The sequence below is a fragment of the Tachyglossus aculeatus genome, unplaced genomic scaffold (assembly GCF_015852505.1).
Source record: "Tachyglossus aculeatus isolate mTacAcu1 unplaced genomic scaffold, mTacAcu1.pri scaffold_78_arrow_ctg1, whole genome shotgun sequence".
In the NCBI taxonomy this organism is placed as follows: domain Eukaryota; kingdom Metazoa; phylum Chordata; class Mammalia; order Monotremata; family Tachyglossidae; genus Tachyglossus; species Tachyglossus aculeatus.
In genome coordinates this window covers 1560923-1577708 of record NW_024045093.1, presented here as the reverse complement: position 1 = coordinate 1577708, position 16786 = coordinate 1560923, and the positions used below count along the sequence as shown (strand labels likewise).

At 48.7% G+C, this 16786-nt stretch overlaps 1 protein-coding gene across 1 annotated transcript in view; it reads right to left on the bottom strand.

The window, feature by feature from the left end:
• Window positions 1-740: 740 nt before the first annotated feature.
• The window catches only part of LOC119924046 (vomeronasal type-2 receptor 26-like), a 16310-nt gene continuing 264 nt past the window's right edge, over window positions 741-16786 (bottom strand). The window contains exons 2-6 of the mRNA XM_038743131.1: window positions 16217-16508; window positions 10322-11125; window positions 8347-8574; window positions 2251-2374; window positions 741-1618 (exon numbers count right to left, since the gene is read on the bottom strand). Coding sequence (XP_038599059.1) covers window positions 741-1618; window positions 2251-2374; window positions 8347-8574; window positions 10322-11125; window positions 16217-16508 — 2326 coding nt within the window. The remainder of the gene's footprint in view (window positions 1619-2250; window positions 2375-8346; window positions 8575-10321; window positions 11126-16216; window positions 16509-16786) is intronic.

The following is a 16786-nucleotide window of genomic DNA, read 5'->3' as shown; positions in this document are numbered from 1 at the left end:
GCTGGGGAGGTTACAAGGTGATCGGGTTGTCCCATGGGGGTCTTCATCCCCATTTTACAGATGAGGTAACTGAGGCCCGGAGAAGTGAAGTGACATGCCCAAATCCACACAGCCACTAAGTGACGTAGTGGGCATTAGATCCCATTACCTCTGACTCCAAAGCCCACACGCTTTCCACTGTGCCACGCTGCTTCTCCTAAAGAAGTTATCTCCTAAAGACCTAAGAGCAGAGGAGCTTTGGGTGGGATGAATATCTAAGGGCTTAAGGAGTGAAGACCCAAGTGAATAGCTGATGTAGAAAGTAGGGTAAATAGGAAAGGGAAATGGGGTTGATGCTTCCTTCCTCCCTGAGAGTTCTGTTCCACTGGGAAGGGTCTCCACCTTCCCATTCTGAGACGTTGATCCTCATTGTTCCCTCCCCCATCTGCTGCCCCAGGTTTGAGTGAACTCGAGCTCATTGTGGTCTCCCGCACAACCAGCAGGTGATGGCAGATGACTCTGTGAGAGTCCCACCTGGAGAAGGGAAGAGTCCAGGAGGCCATGGGACAAACATCCAATGATCCATGGGAGCACCCAGGCCTGACCTCTGATTCGGATTGGCCAGGGAATCCCTTCTGGATATCCCTGGCTGGATTTCTCTCTCCTTTGGTCCTGTAAGAAAACTGGGGTAGAGAAAAATGTTAAGCAATAAACATAGCAGCCCTGAACTAATGTCCCAGGGATCATTTCCTCTTCAACCACTACCGGGTGTTCCTGTCAGGCTGCAGCAGGATGACATAGCACTTTGGGATGAAGATGCATCCAAGAATCCGGGCACTGGAGGCCAGGATGGAGAAGATCTCTGTGGTCACTGTGGCCTTCCCCTTGGTGCCCTGGTATGCGGGGAGGAAGGAGGCCCAGGCGCTGCAGAACACCAGCATGCCAAACGTGATGAACTTGGCTTCATTGAAGCTGTCGGGCAGCCTCCTGGCCAGGAAAGCCACAGTGAAGCTCACCAGGGCCAGAAAGCCCAGGTAGCCCAGGACACAGTAGAAGGCAATCACGGAGCCCTCGTTACACTCTATGATAATGAGTCCAGGCTCAGCGTGTGTGTTCATCTCCGGGAATCGGGGAGCTGTGCCCGACCAGATCACACAGATGGTCACCTGGACCAGGGAGCAGGACAGGACTATTGAGATGGAGGCTCTGGGCCCCACCCACTTTCTGACTCTGCTCCCCAAGGTGGTGGCCCTGAAGGCCATAATCACAGTGACAGTCTTGGCCCAAATGGAGGAGATGGATACAATAAACACGACACCAAAAGCCGTTTGGCGGAGGAGGCAGGAGGCTGTGGTGGGTTGGCCGATGAAGGTCAGAGCACAGAGGAAGCAAAGTTTGAGGGAGATGAGGAGGGTGTAGCTGAGATTGAGGTTATTGGCTCGGACTATGGGGGTGTCTCGGTGCTTAATGAAGACTCCTAAAACCAGGGCTGTGAGGAGAAAGAAGGAGAGGATCATGCAGACCAGGATCATCCCCAACGGTTCTTTGGTGGACAGGAAAGTCACCACTTTGTGAAGGCAGCCATCTCTCGCAATGTTTGAATATTGATCGTCAGGACACTTCACACACTGCTCCGCGTCTGAATGGAAAGAATCATTCAATCAATCAATCCGTCAGTCAATCAGCACTTACTCTTTGCAGAATGCTGTACTAAGTGCTCGGAGGAGTACATGCAACAGCTTGGGTAGACACGTTCCTTGCCAAGAATGAGCTCACAGTATGAAAAGGTAGACAGACTGTAATATAAATAAATTGACAAATGATGGATATGCACGTAAGTGCTGTGGGGATGAGTGTTGGGTGAATATCGAGTGCCTTAAAAGAGGTAGGAAAATAAAAAGGAGCAGAGTCTCACCTCCCCCTACAGCACACATTTCCCTCCACCTAGGTCAGGGTCACAGCCCAGGCTGGGATTTTTGCCTCTTCATTAAACCTGACCCGTCTGGTCTAATGCTCTCTCCCAAGCACCCCCGCCCAGTGCCGAGATTGTGTTTTCCAACCCTGCATTCACCCTAGCACATGGGCAAGGACGCTGCTGAGTAAAACCTCCTGGACATCCATGTCTGCAGTCAGGCATGTCCATCTCTGGCCTGCCCCTTGGGCTTTCCCATCAACTGTCTCTGGCTCCCCATGCCCTTCATCTGTCACCAACTGCCTAGTGCCCCACAGACTCTAGGTCATGTGAGGATCTGGGTCTCTGTATATATCTACCTGTCTGGTTGGAAATCTCTCCCTCTGGGCACCTGACACAAAAATAGCAGCAGGCAGCCGCCCCTTGCTGGGGGCTTTTTCTGAATCCTGGTCCACAGCTCCTGCTGCACTGAGAATGTGGAGCCTGAATTTTCAAAAAAGAGGATAGTGACAGTGAGAGTGGAGCTCCGGAGTTCTATACCTACGTACGTGATCCTGGAGCCTCCAACCCAGAGGCTTCCCCACCACCTCACATACAGGCCTGAGCCCCAACAAAGGATGAGCTACAAGTGCCCCCATCGTACACCTCCCCCCTTTTCCTTCTCCCTGCTAAGAGTCAAAGGTTTCAGGGGGTCGGGGCACCAGGTCCCACTTCTGATTCATTCATTCATTCATTCATTCATTTAATCGTACTTATTGAGTGTTTACTGTGTGCAGAGCACTGTACTAAGCGCTTGGGAAATACAGGTTGGCAACATATAGAGATTGTCCCTACCCAACAACGGGCTCACAGTCTATGAGGGGGAGACAGACAACAAAAGAAAACATGCGGACAAGTGTCAAGTCGTCAGAACAAATAGAATTAAAGCTAAATGCACATCATTAACAAAATAAATAGAATAGTTAATTTGTACAAGTAAACTAAATAGAGTAATGAATCTGTACAAACATATATGCAGGTGTTGTGGGCAGGGGAAGGAGGTAGGGCGGGAGGGATGGGGAGGAGGAGAGGAAAAAGGAGGATCAGTCTGGCAAGGCTTCTTGGAGGAGGTGAGCTCTCAGTAGGGCTTTGGAGGGAGAAAGAGAGCTGGCTTGGTGGATGTATGGAGCGAGAGCATTGCAGACCAGGAGGAGGACGTGGGCCGCGGGTCTATGGCAGGACAGGTGAGAACGAAGTACAGTGAGGGCGTTAACAGCAGAGGAGTGTAGCGTGCTGGGCTGTGGAAGGAGAGAAGGGACGTGAAGTAGGAGAGGCGAGGTGATGGAGAGCCTTGAAGCCGAGAGTGAGGAGTTTTTACTTGATGCGTAGGTTGACATGAAGCCTCTGGAGATTTTTTAGGAGGGGAGTACCATGCCCAGAGCGTTTCTGCACATAGATGATTCGGGCAGCAGCGTGAAGTATAGACTGAAGTGGGGAGAGGCAGGAGGATGGGAGATCACAGAGGAGGCTGATGCATTAATCCAGTCGGGATAAGATGAGAGATTGAACCAGGAAGGTAGTGATTTGGATGGATAGGAAAGGGCAGATCTTGGCGATGTTGCAGAGCTGAGACCGGCAGGTTTTGGTGATGGATTGGCTGTGTGGGGTGAACGAGAGAATGGAGTCGAAGCTGACACCAAAATTGCGGGCTTCTGAGACAGGAAGGTTGGTAGTGCCGACTCCAGTGACGGGAAAGTCATGGAGAGGACAGGGTTTGGGAGGGAAGATAAGGAGTTCAGTCTTGGACATATTGAGTTTTAGATGGCGGGCAGACATCCAGATGGAGATCTCCTGAACGCAGGAGGAGACACGAGCCTGAAGGGAGAGAGAGAGAGCAGGAGCAGAGATGTAGTCTTGGGTGTCATCAGCATAGAGATGATAGTTGAAGCCGTGGGATAGAATGAGTTCACCAAGGGTGTGAGTGTAGATAGAGAATACATTCACCAAGGGAGTGAGTGTAGATAGAGAACAGAAGGGGACCAAGAAATGACCCATTGAGGAAGCCCTACAGTAAGGACATGGGAGGGGGAGGAGGAGCCCGTAAAGGAGACTGAGAATGAATGGCCAGAGAGATAAGAGGAGAACTAGGAGAGGATGGAGTCCGTGAAGCCAAGGTTGGATAGCATGTTGAGGAGAAGGGGGTGGTCCACAGTGTCGAAGGCAGCTGAGAGGTCGAGGAGGATTAGGATATAGCAGGAGCCATTGGATTTAGCAACAAGGAGTTCATTGGTGACCTTTGAGAGGGCAGTTTCCGTGGAATGTAGTGGGCAGAAGTCAGATTGGAGGAGGTCAAGGAGAGCGTTGGCATTGAGGAATTTGAGGCAGGGGTGTAGACGACTCTTTCTAGGAGTTTGGAAAGGAATGGTAAGAGGGAGATAGGGAGATAACTAGAAGGGGATGCTGGGCCAAGAGAGGGGAATTTTTAGGATTGGGGAGACGTGGTCATGTTTGAAGGCAGAGGGGAAGGAATGAGTAGAGAGTGAGCAGGAGTTGAAGATGGAAGTTAAGAAGGGGAGGAGGGAAGGGGCGAGAGATTTCATAAGATGAGAGGCAATGGGGTCTGAAGCACAGGTGGATAGAGTAGCACTTGAGAGGAGGGAGGAGATCTCATCTGAAGATACTGCTGGGAAGGACGGGAGAGGAGCAGAGAGGGTTGGGGGGGGGGGGGTTGGTGAATGGGGAGGAGTGACTATGTGAAGCTCAGACCTGATGGAGTAAATTTTAATAATGAAGGAGGCCAGATCGCTGGGGGTGAGGGATGGAGGAGTGGGATGAACAGGGGGCCTGAGAAGGGAGTTAAATGTACGGAAGAGCTGACGAGGATGATGGGCATGGGTGCCAAAAAGGGAGGAGAAATGGATATGCCTGGCAATCAATCAATCAATCAATCGTATTTATTGAGCGCTTACTGTGTGCAGAGCACTGTACTAAGCGCTTGGGAAGTACCAGTTGGCAACATATAGAGACAGTCCCTACCCAACAGTGGGCTCACAGTCTAAAAGGGGGAGACAGAGAACAAAACCAAACATACTAACGAAATAAAATAAATAGAATAGATATGTACAAGTAATACAGGCAGTGGTGAGGGCAGTGGCAGTGGAGAGGGAAGAATTAAGGCAGGAAAGGATAAACTTGAAGTGAACAAGGTTGGCTTGGTGTTTAGACTTTCGCCAGCAGCGTTCAGAAGCTGAAGCATAAGAGCGAAGGAGGTGGACAGTGGCAGTGATCCAAAGCTGTGGGTTAGTGGTACGAGAACGGCGATGGGAAAGGGGAGCGAGCAAGTTGAGTTGACTAGAGAGGAGAGTTGAGAGAAGTAATCTGGTCATCAAGATTCTGATCTGTGGTGGGGGTCCACCTGAGCGGTTCCCATGGTCAAGAATGATGCTCAGGCATCCCTTCCTTCTCCCATCTTGGCTGACTGCAGAGAGGTGTCTTCAACTCTCGAACCTTGAATTCCTAACTTCATCCAGAAAGATGTGTCTGAGAAACTGTGCTGGGAAGGTCCAAGGTTCTGAATAGATGAATGCTAAAGCATTTTCATTTTTCTGTGGCCCATCTTGGGGCTGACCTTGCACTCCCGGAGTTCTCCCTGGGGAAATAACTCTCTGCCTCCCACTGTGTCCACATCCCTTCCTGCGCTCTGAGATCCCCAGTTTGCCAAGCTGTGTTGTCATGACCACCAATACGCGGTCTCACTGTAACAATGTGGGGATCACATTCCCCAGGTGACACTGTGGCCAGGGTGACTGACCCATCACCAGCTCCAGCCCAAGCAGGTGATCAGAAAGAAGCCATGCCAGGTGAGGGCTCTCTCCACACGAACCTCACACAGAATGAAACAATCCCTGCTGAGCTAGGCCTAAGAGATGGCCGAGCAGAGCCACATGTAACTGTCACAGCACCGCTGCGATAACCTAGCCCCAGCTCCCACCATGATCTATCCACAGCAGGATGCAGGGATTTAAACTGCAGACAAGCTCCATCAGCATCCCCCTTGCTGGACTATGTCACTGTATCTCCAGGACCCCCTGGCACTGAGGGCAGGGAGCAGTCTTGGCATTAGTCTGGCATCACAAGGCATTATATGACAGGTAGAGGAGGAAGCACACCACGTTGGCTAATAATTGAACCCCTTCACCTAGGGATTGGGAGAATTGATAGGATCCCCTAGTCATCCCTGCTTCGGTTCTTGATTTAGTGCTTAATTGCCCCAAATGTGTCTGTCTGCAGTTCTTTCATTCATTCAACCATATTTATTGAGCACTTACTGTGTGCAGAACACTGTACTAAGCGCCTGGGAAGTACAAGTCAGCAACATATAGAGACGGTCCTTACCCAACAACGGGCTCACAGTCTAGAAGGGGGAGACAGACAACAAACCAAAACATGCAGACAGGTGTCAAAATCGTCAGAATAAATAGAATTATAGCTGTATGCAGATCATTAACAACAATATGAATAGAGTAGTGAATATGTGCAAGTAAAATAGAGTCATATATCTGTACAAATATATACAAGTGCTATGGGGAGGGGAAGGAGGTAGGGCGGGGAGGATGGGGAGGAGGAGAGAAAAAGGGGGCTTAGCCTGGGAATAATAATAATAATAATGGCATTTAATATGCGATTACTTTGTGCAAAGCACTGTTCTAAGCGCTGGGGAGGGTACAAAGTGATCAGGTTGTCACAGTGGGGGCTCACATTTAATCCCCATTTTCCAGATGAGGTAACTGAGGCACAGAGAAGATAAGTGACTTGCCCAAAGTCACACAGCTGACAAGTGGCGGAGTCGGGATTTGAACCCATGACTTCTGACTCCAAAGCCCGGGCTTTTTCTCCCGAGCCAAGCTGCTTCTCAAGGGAAGGCCTCCCGGAGGAGGTGAGCTCTCAGTAGGGCTTTACAGGGAGGAAGAAAGGTAGTTTGGCTGATGCGTGGAGGAAGGTCATTCCAGAACAGGGGAAGGACGTTGGCTGGGGGTCGATGGCGGGACAGGCGAGAACGATGCACAGTGAAGAGGTTAGCGGCAGGGGAGCAGAGGGTTCAGGCTGGGCTGTAGAAGGAGAGAAGGGAGGTGAGGTAGAAGGGGTCGAGGTGGTAGAGAGCCTTGAAGCCGAGAGTGAGGAGCTTTTGTTTGATTTGTAGGTTGATAGTCAACCACTGGAGATTTTGGAGGAGGCGAGGGATATGCCCAGAGCGGTTCTGTACAAAGATAACCCAGGCAGCAGAGTGAAGCATAGACTGAAGCGGGGAGAGACAGGAGGATAGGTGGTAAGAGAGGAGGCTGATGCAGTAATCTAATCGGGATACGATGAGAGATTGAACCAGCAAGGTAGCAATTTGGATGGAGAGGAAAGTGTAGATCTTGGCGATGTTGTGGAGGTGAGACAGACAGGGTTTGGTGACAGATTGGATGTGTGGGGTGAATGAGAGAGTGGAGTCGAGGATGACAACAAGATTGCGGTCTTGTGAGACGGGAAGGATGGTAGTGCCTTCTACAGTGATGGGAAAGTCAGGGAGAGGACAGGATTTGTGAGGGAAGATAAGTAGTTCAGTTGTGGACATACTGAGTTTTAGATTGTGGGCAGACATCTAGATGGAGATGTCCTGAACGCAGAAGGAGAAACGAGTCTGGAGGGAGGGAGAGAGAGCAGGGGCGGAGATGTAGATTTGGGTGTCATCAGTGTAGAGATGATCGTTGAAACCGTGGAAGCGAATGAGTTCACCAAGGGAGTGAGTGTAGATCGAGAACAGAAGGGGACCAAGAACTGAACCTTGAGGAACCCCAACAGTAAGGGGATAGGAGTGGGAGGAGGAATCCGCAAAAGAGCCTAAGAATGAACGGCCGGAGAGATAAGAGGAGATCTAGGAGAGGACAGAGTCTGTGAAGCCAAGGTTGGATAGCTTGTTGAGGAGAAGGGGGTGGTCCAGTGTTGTAGGCGGCTGAGAGGTCGTGGAGGACTAGGATAAAGTAGGAGCCACTGGATTTGGCAAGAAGGAGGTCATTGGTGATCTTTGAGAGGGCCGTTTCGGTGGAGTGTAGGGTATGGAAACCAGATTGGAGGGGGTCTAGGAGGAAGTTGGAGCTGAGTTCCCTCTACACCTCATAGTTTCAGATCATGCACCCTTTGAGGACCAATCTCAGTGTCTCTGCCATATAAGTACTTTTTCCCAGCACTGGGTATTCATTCATTCATTTAATCGTATTTAGTGAGCACTAACTGTGTGTAGAACTGTAAACTGATCACTTGGAAACGTACAATATGACAATTAACAGACACATTCCCTGACCACAGCAAGCTTACAGTCTACAGTCTAGTTCCAGTGCTGCGCACCCAGTAAGTGCTCCATCGATACAATCACGACTAGAAGCCTGGGACTACCACTTCAGGACATCCGGGCATTCACATTGTCTGCTTACCTGAGAGGCTCCCCCAGGCCACACGATCATTGTCTCATTGATGATGACGTCTTGGTCGGGGGGTGCCTGGGGGTCCACCTCCCCGACTTTGACCAACTCACCATTTCCACTGGGAAAAATCACAAAGTTCAGAATGTCAAATTTTGCAGCACATCTGTGGTTCTCGTCCATAATCACCAGTTCCCCGGCAGGGTTATGAAACTTACCCTTTCTCAGAAACTCATTGAGCTGAAAATAGATAAAAGGAAATTCTAGAGACTCCTGACTCCATGGGAGGTGAGATCAGCTGCAGTGGGGCTTTAGGGGGTCAGTTTGTTTGTTTGCATCACAATTAGAACCGATGACATTCGGACTCCCAGGCCCATGCTCTATCCACTGCGCCATGCTGCTTCTCCAAGTGGCTTGACTTTCATGGGCCATTCAATACCTTTCTTCCTCCCCATTGAACTGTGGGCTCCATCTGGGACAAGGCCTGCGTCTGACTTGATTATCCCTTATCTATCCCAGTGTTTAATACAGTGCTGGCACCTAGTAAGCACTTAGCAAATACCATCACCAATATTATTATCATTATTATCATGACTTCCCAGGAAAACTACCACGGGGAGGCAAAAGGGGAGACCTGGAGTCTGGGAGCAATCGTCCCACTGGGAGGGGATTTCTTCTTCCCCTCCTTGGGCGCTGCTGACTGCTCTGCTTCTCTAGAGACCCCACCCTCCCCACGGCCTCAATCACTCAGCCCAGGAATAGGGAAAGTCTCTCTCTCTCTCTCTCTCTCTCGCTCTCTCTCTCTCTCTCTCTCTCTCTCTCTTTCTCTCTTTCTCTCTATTTCCCGGCATGAAATGGAGGGCATGGAAGGGAACCCGGGGACGGCAGACCTTCTCATGGGAATATTTTCCATCTCATCCATACATAGGCAAGGAGGAGGGAAGGGAGGGATATGTCTGCCTAACAGTGGAAGGAAGCCTCACCCTAGATCCAGCGACACTGTCGACCTCTTTCATTCAGCAGTTGGTTTGTGGCAATCAGTAATGGGGAAATGTGCACAGGAGAGAAGAGGGCAGATGGCGAAGATCACGATGATGAGGATGGTGACCCATGAAGCTGCATTCTGTGACCACCTCCCCAGCCTCGCTACCCCCAGTGGGACAGTGTTGGTTATTCCAATTAATATGAGTTGTCCTTCAAGTTTGAAGAAGGCAGCACTGATGGTCCGATCTGGGGAGAACAGTGCCATCCAAAAATCCTGCCTCTTGTCATGTTGTTAAGTTTAATGCTTTCAGTGCCTAGCACTGTGTTCTCTTCAACCTGCAATCGATGAACCACTTCTTAAATAAGTATTGGGATCGATAATATTTGTGATTTACCAATTCTTCATTATGGGCAGGGAACATGTCTACCACCTCTGTTGTATGGTACACACCCTAGCATTTAATACAGTGCGTGGCACACAATAAGCACTCAATAAGTACCACTGAAGGATTGATTGATTTATATCTTCCTTTGTTGCCAGAATGTGTGAGGCTGGGGAAGCTAATACCCCAGTGTCTATGATTTAAACAAACCAATTTTCATTGGTCGAACTTTAGTTACAGTTTAACCAGATGCCCAGGAAGGACCTCTTGCATTAGTGCAGTGTTCCTCCTCTCTCTTACCTTCAATTATATTTCAGTGAATTAATTTCTAGTACTGGGTAGCTGTACCCAGTCCTGTATATGCCAGACTATAACGGATGTGCCTTCTCACAAATGTGTAAGTTTCGACCAGGCCCTCCACTCCTGCAATTCAGCAGGACCTTACTCTTGTTACCTTTAGACTAAAAGCTCCTTGTGGACAAGAAATCTTTCTACCAACTTTGTTGTAATATGCTCTTCTGAATGGTTAGGACTATTGTCTGCACACAGTAAGCTCTCAATACATACCAATGATTAACTGACTGATTTTGCAGCCCTCTGGTCCAGCGGGGGAACATTACCTGCCACAGATGAGGAACCAGACAATCCTTGTTTCCCCGAGATTCCAGCTCTGAGCAGGACAGGAGCAACTCCTGGATCCCCTGCGTGACAGCATACATGGCATTGTACACACTGTAACTCAGGGCAGACATCGTCAGGGAAAAATGGTGCACAGGCAGCAACTCCAAGGAAACATTTTCTGAGCATTTTCTTCCATCCAGTTCAGGAAATAAAAAGGAACAGTCAAAGGCAGACTCCCAGAACTCTTTCAAGACAATGATTTCTGGGTATTTTTCTGGTCTAGCTGTCCGTAAAAAATCCCTGAAATAGGGAACTTCTTTAATAAGGTTTGCCATTGTGAAAGTTCCATGAAAGTTGTAGTTGTTTTTTACTTTCTCAATGCTCAAAGTAAAGTCCCAATGAAAGGTGGTGATCAAAACCATCTTGGATAGTCCAAATCTCTCTATCGCAGCTCTCAGAAGGCTTAGGGACTCTGCATCCCCATAGACAGCCATCACTGTGGCTGATGTAGCCGTGACCCTGTAGTAGACTTTCCAGGCTAAATAAAAGTGGAACTTCTCACTGGGGATCTTTATGGTAAAAGCTACACAGACACCATTCCTGACCATCTCCCCGGTCACATCCGAGAGGAATCTCTCTCCTATCACATCTTCTGACACCACCAGCCCGACCCAGGTCCAGCCAAAATGTACCATTAAACGGACTATCGCCCGAGGCAGAGAGGAGATCCTGGGGGCCACCTGATAGAGAGATGGAAATTGGGTCTTGTCGCTCAGGACCGGATCGAATGGGCCATAGGTGATCTGGGTAGAGAAAAAAAAGCTGATTGGGATGGGTGAGGATATTGGTAAATCCATCAAAAGAGTTTACTTAGCTCCTTCTTTGGGAAGGGCACTGATCTTCCCAGAAGGAGTTAAGTAAACACTTAGCCTTCCCAGACTGAGCCCTCTTTTTCCTCTCCTCCCCCCAACCTCCCTGCCCTACCTCCTTCCCCTCCCCACAGCATTTTCATATATTTTTAGATTTATTACTCTATTTATTTTACTTCTACTTATTTACTATTCTATTGATTTTGTTAATGATGTTCATATAGCTGTGACACCTGTATACATGCTTTGTTTTGTTGTCTGTCTCCCCTTTCTAGACTGTGAGCCCATTGTTGAGTAGGGACCGTCTCTATATGTTGCCGACTTGTACTTCCCAAGCGCTTAGTACAGTGTTGTGCACACAGTAAATGCTCAATAAATACAATTGAATCAATGATCTTATCATTTGGGAAATGATAGAAAAGGGCAAAAAACACAATACCTGTCTTCAAAGGGATTTTCATCAATCAGTTATATTTATTGAGCAATTACTGCATGTGGAGCACTGTACTCATTTCCTGAAAGAGTACAATATAACAGGGCTGGCAAGCATGTTCTGTACCCACAGTGGGCTAACAGAGTAGATCAAGAGATGGATGTTAAATTATATTATGGATATGTACATAAGTATTTTGGGGATGAGGGGTGGGGTGAACCAAAAGTGCAGAGCCAACCAGAAAGGCTAGGAAGTAGGGGAAATGAGGGTCTGATCAGGCAAGTTTTCTTGGAAAAGTCCTGACATTAGCAAGGTTATGTGTACAAGGAAAGTGATCATCTTTCGGGTAGGAAGGAGGAGAGAGTTATGGGCCAGAGGCAGGACATAGGCAAGAGGGCAGCAGCAAGATAGATGAGATCAATGAACAGTGATTAGGTTGGCATTAGAGGATGGACGGTATGGGCTCAGTTGTAGTAGGAAATCAGCAAGGAAGTAGAGGCAGTAGGTGCAGACAACTGACTTATGGAGTTTGGAAAGGAATGTTAGGAGGAGATGGAGCTATAACCAGAGAGAGCTGCAGGGGTCAAGGAGGGTTATTTTCAGGAGAGGGAATATGTGAGCATGTTTGCGAGCAGTGGGTAAGAAGCCATTGGATAATGAACAGGTGAAGGTGGTGGTGAACAAGGAAAAAGAAGGAGAGGTCATGTGCTGCAATAAGATCCAAAGAAAAAGGGTCGGAAGAACAGGTAGAAGGGGTAGATTTTGAGAGGAAGCAGGCGATCTCCTTTTGGGACACTTCAAGGAAAGATGAGAGGTTCAAAAAATGAGTGGGAGAGAGAGGGACTGGACAGGACCAGGGAGGAATTTAGGGCGATCATGCTTGATTATTTCAATTTTATCCACAAAGTACATAGTCAGGAGAGGGACTAAAGATCGTTGGGATTTGAGGAGGGACTTAAATGACTGAAACACCTGGCAAAGACAATGGGCATAGAGGTCAATACGCATGGAGCAGGATTGCTGTCTGGCAGGGGAAAGGGCAAGATAGAGCAGGAAAAGATTCATTTGACATCAACTAGGTCGGCCTGATTTCTGTATTTCTGCCAGCACTGTTCCATGGCATGTCCACGGGAGCAAACGAAGAGTGCTATGGAGGTAATCCAGTGCTTTGGGTTAGTGATAAGATAATGGTGAAGGGATAGAGGAGCAAGTGAGTTGAGACCAGTAGAGAGGAGGTGTTGAGGGTGTCAATTTGTGCATCAGGGTAGGTAGTTTGGGTATGGAGACCAAGTGGGATACGATGACTTGAGAATATTGGTGTGGATTAATAGATTGAACGTTTCTATGGGGGAACACCTCAGATGTCCAAGTTGGGTTAGGAGGATAGAAGTCACATGCGGAGCTTTCAGTTGAATACATTGTGGTCTAGTGGAAAGAGCACGAGGCTGGAAGACAGAATCCCTGGGTTCTACTGCCAGCTCAAGTCTCGTTGGCAAGTCACGTCACTTCTCTGGGACTTGGTTCCCCTTACTGTGGGGGTTCCCCAAGGTTCAGTTCTTGGTCCCCTTCTGTTCTCGATCTACACTCACTCACCTAGTGACCCCATTCGCTCCCATGGCTTCAATTATCATCTCTACGCTAATGACACCCAGATTTACATCTCTGACCCTGCTCTCTCCCCCTCCTTCCAGGCTCGCATCTCCTCCTGCCTTCAGGACCTCTCCATCTGGATGTCTGCCCTCCATCCAAAACTCAACATGTCCAAGACTGACCTCCTTGTCTTCCCTCCCAAACCCTGCCCTCTCCCTGATTTTCCCATCACTGTTGACGGCCCTACCATTCTTCCCGTCTCACAAACCCGCACCCTTGGTGTCATCCTCGACTCCGCTCTCTCATTCACCCCTCACATCCAAGCCGTCACCAAAACCTGCCGGTCTCAGTTCCACAACATTGCCAAGATCTGCCCTTTCCTCTCCATCCAAACCGCTACCCTGCTCGTTCAAGCTCTCACCCTCTCCCGTCTGGACTACTGCATCAGCCTCCTCTCTGATCTCCCATCCTCGTATCTCTCCCCACTTCAATCCATACTTCATGCTGCTGCCCGGATTGTCTTTGTCCAGAAACGCTCTGGGCATGTTATACCCCTCCTCAAAAATCTCCAGTGTCTACCAATCAATCTGCGCATCAGGCAGAAACACCTCACCCTCGGCTTCAAGGCTCTCCATCACCTCGCCCCCTCCTACCTCACCTCCCTTCTCTCCTTCTACAGCCCAGCCCACACCCCCCTCTCCTTCACCGCTAATCTCTTCACCGTTCCTCGTTCTCGCCTGTCCCGCCGTCGACCCCCGGCCCACGTCATCCCCCTGGCCTGGAATGCCCTCCCTCCCAACACCCGCCAAGCTAGCTCTCTTCCTCCCTTCAAGGCCCTACGGAGAGCTCGCCTCCTCCAGGAGACCTTCCCAGATTGAGCACCCTCCTTCCGCTGCCCCTTGTTCCCCTCTCCATCCCCCATCTTACCTCCTTCCCTTCCCCACAACACCTGTATATATGTATGCATGTTTGTACATATTTATTACTCTATTTATTTATTTATTTTACTTGTACTTATCTATTGTATTTATTTTATTTTGTTAATATGTTTGGTTTTGTTCTCTGTCTCCCCCTTCTAGACTTTGAGCCCACTGTTGGGTAGGGACAGTCTCTATATGCTGGCAACTTGTACTTCTCAAGCGCTTAGTACAGTGCCCTGCACACAGTAAGTGCTCAATAACTATGATTGATTGATTGATTTTCACTGGGGATTCAAAAAACATATTCTCCCTACTACTAATACTACAAGCCCCATGTGGGACCTAATCCTCATTAACATCTGCAGCACTTAGTACAAGGTTTGGCCTATAGTAAGCACCTGAAAGTACCACAGTTATTAGTAATTTTCATTATAAAGTAATTTCAGAGTTGGTGAGGGTAGAGTTGGTGAGGGTCAATAGCGAGGATGAGATCGAGTATGTCCAAGCTGTAGAGTGGGTAAAATGGGATGGAACAGGAGCTCAAGGAGTGAAGGAGTGAAAGGAAACGGTCAGCAGAAGGGTTATCGGGAACAACCACATGGATATTGAAATCCCCAAGGATGAAGGGAAGCTTTCTCATGATAGAACAGGGTTTTCATAGACTGCATTTGGCTAACAGGAGAGATTAAGGAAAAATTATCTACAAATAAGCAGATCGATGAGGAGACTGATGTAAGAGCGTTCCTAGAAAATCTCATGCCAGGAATGAGGGTCTTGGTAACAGGGATAAGAGTGGTGTTACCAGTCCTGATAGAAAACCTAGGCAGAGGAAGGGATACGGGAGGGAAAATGAAGAGTTCATTGAAGAGTTCAAATGAAGGCTTCAGAGAGACATCCCTGGAAGACAAGTAGAAATGTAAGATTGACAGAGGATGTGGGAACTTAATACTATGAGACTGATTGGAGAGTTACTGCTTGGCCTGGGTAGGTGAAGCCATGGGAGTAGAGAAGCTCTCCAAAAGTAGTGAGTGCAAAGTGAGAAGAAAAGGGAAGCAAGCAAAAACTCCCACTCTAGGCTTCAAGGCTCTCCATCACCTCGCACCCTCCTACCTCACCTCTCTTCTCTCCTTCTACAGCCCAGCCCGCACCCTCTGCTTCTCTGCCTCTAAGCTCCTCACTGTGCCTCGTTCTTACCTGTTCCACCGTCAACCACCACGCACGTCCTTCCACTGGTCTGGATTGCCTTCTCTCCACATATCCATCAAACTAGCTCTCTTACTCCCTTCAAAGCCCTACTGAGAGCTCACCTCCTCCAGGTCGCCTTCCCAGGCTAAGGACCCTTTTCCCTCTCCTCCTCCCCATCGTTCCACTCTGCCCTACCTCGTTCCCCTCCCTACAGCACTTGTCTATACTCGTACAGATTTATTACTCTATTTGTTTTACTTGTACATATTTACTATTGTATTTAGTTTGTTAATGATTTTTACACCTGTCTGCATGTTTTGTTTTGTTGTCTGTCTCCCCCTTCTAGTCTGTGAGCCCATTGTTGTGTAGGGGCCGTCTCTATATGTTGCCGACTTGTACTTCTCAAGCCCTTAGTACAGTGCTCTGCACACAGTAAGCGATCAATAAATACTATTTAAAGAATGAATGAACTAGTGAATGATACCCACATGTGTATCCCCTGTTCCTGGTTCCTGTATGGTCTGCTGACTCCATGCCCCACACATATCTTTCCTTTTAACGTTTCTTCTTACCCCTCTAAAAGGGAAAATTGCAGAATGGATAGGGAGTGCACTAGGAGCCAGAAAAAAAACAACAATGGAAAAGAGTGCAACAGAAATTCACTTGAACGTTTACATAATCTGGATAAATGAACCCTCAGGACCTGGTTTTTCCTTGAAGCACACGCAGCGCTAGGTTGTGTCTGAAAAACTGCTCCTTCCTAGGAACATCCCTTCTCAACAGGCAGTGTGGGATTGAAAGAAGTGAAGGGAAACTCTTTTCCACAAGACATGTCTCCAATGTGGTCATTCCTTATCTACATAGGGATGCCACCAGACTAGTTGAATGGTCTCCTACCTGTGGGAGCTTGTAGAGTCCCAGGATATTTGCCATGCTGATGGACAGGGCAGATGTAGCTCCTCCGATGACAGCCACGGACTTTTCCCGTCTTTCACAGCTGTAGTTAGGGATGGTCTGTCTTCCTCCCGACAGCCACATCAAGGCACCCTCTATGGCTCTATCAGCATGGTGGTAGTTTTCGTGGATGTGGAACCCCAGGGACACATTGGATAAAAGGTTAGGATCCTTGTTGATCTCCTCCACAGCAAACAACAGGGCCAGGAAGTGCTGGAAGTCTTTGTAAACCCACCTGAAATGATGCAGAAGTGTTCACCACCAGGGTCCACTCTGAACCTCCACCCTGCATTCCAGGGGACATTTACTACCAAGCGAACAGATCGGGTAAAAACTCCAATGGCAGCAAGCATCACGCTGCCCAGGGTTCTGAATCACCTGTATCAGCCACCCTGCATCCCCTTCTGCATCACCCGCCCCAAGTCTTCCCTGGCCCTAAGCCACAGCTCTGATGGATAAGAGGTGAGGGAGGGAGTGGAAGGAGTGGAGGGAAATATTTCTCCTTCAAACCCG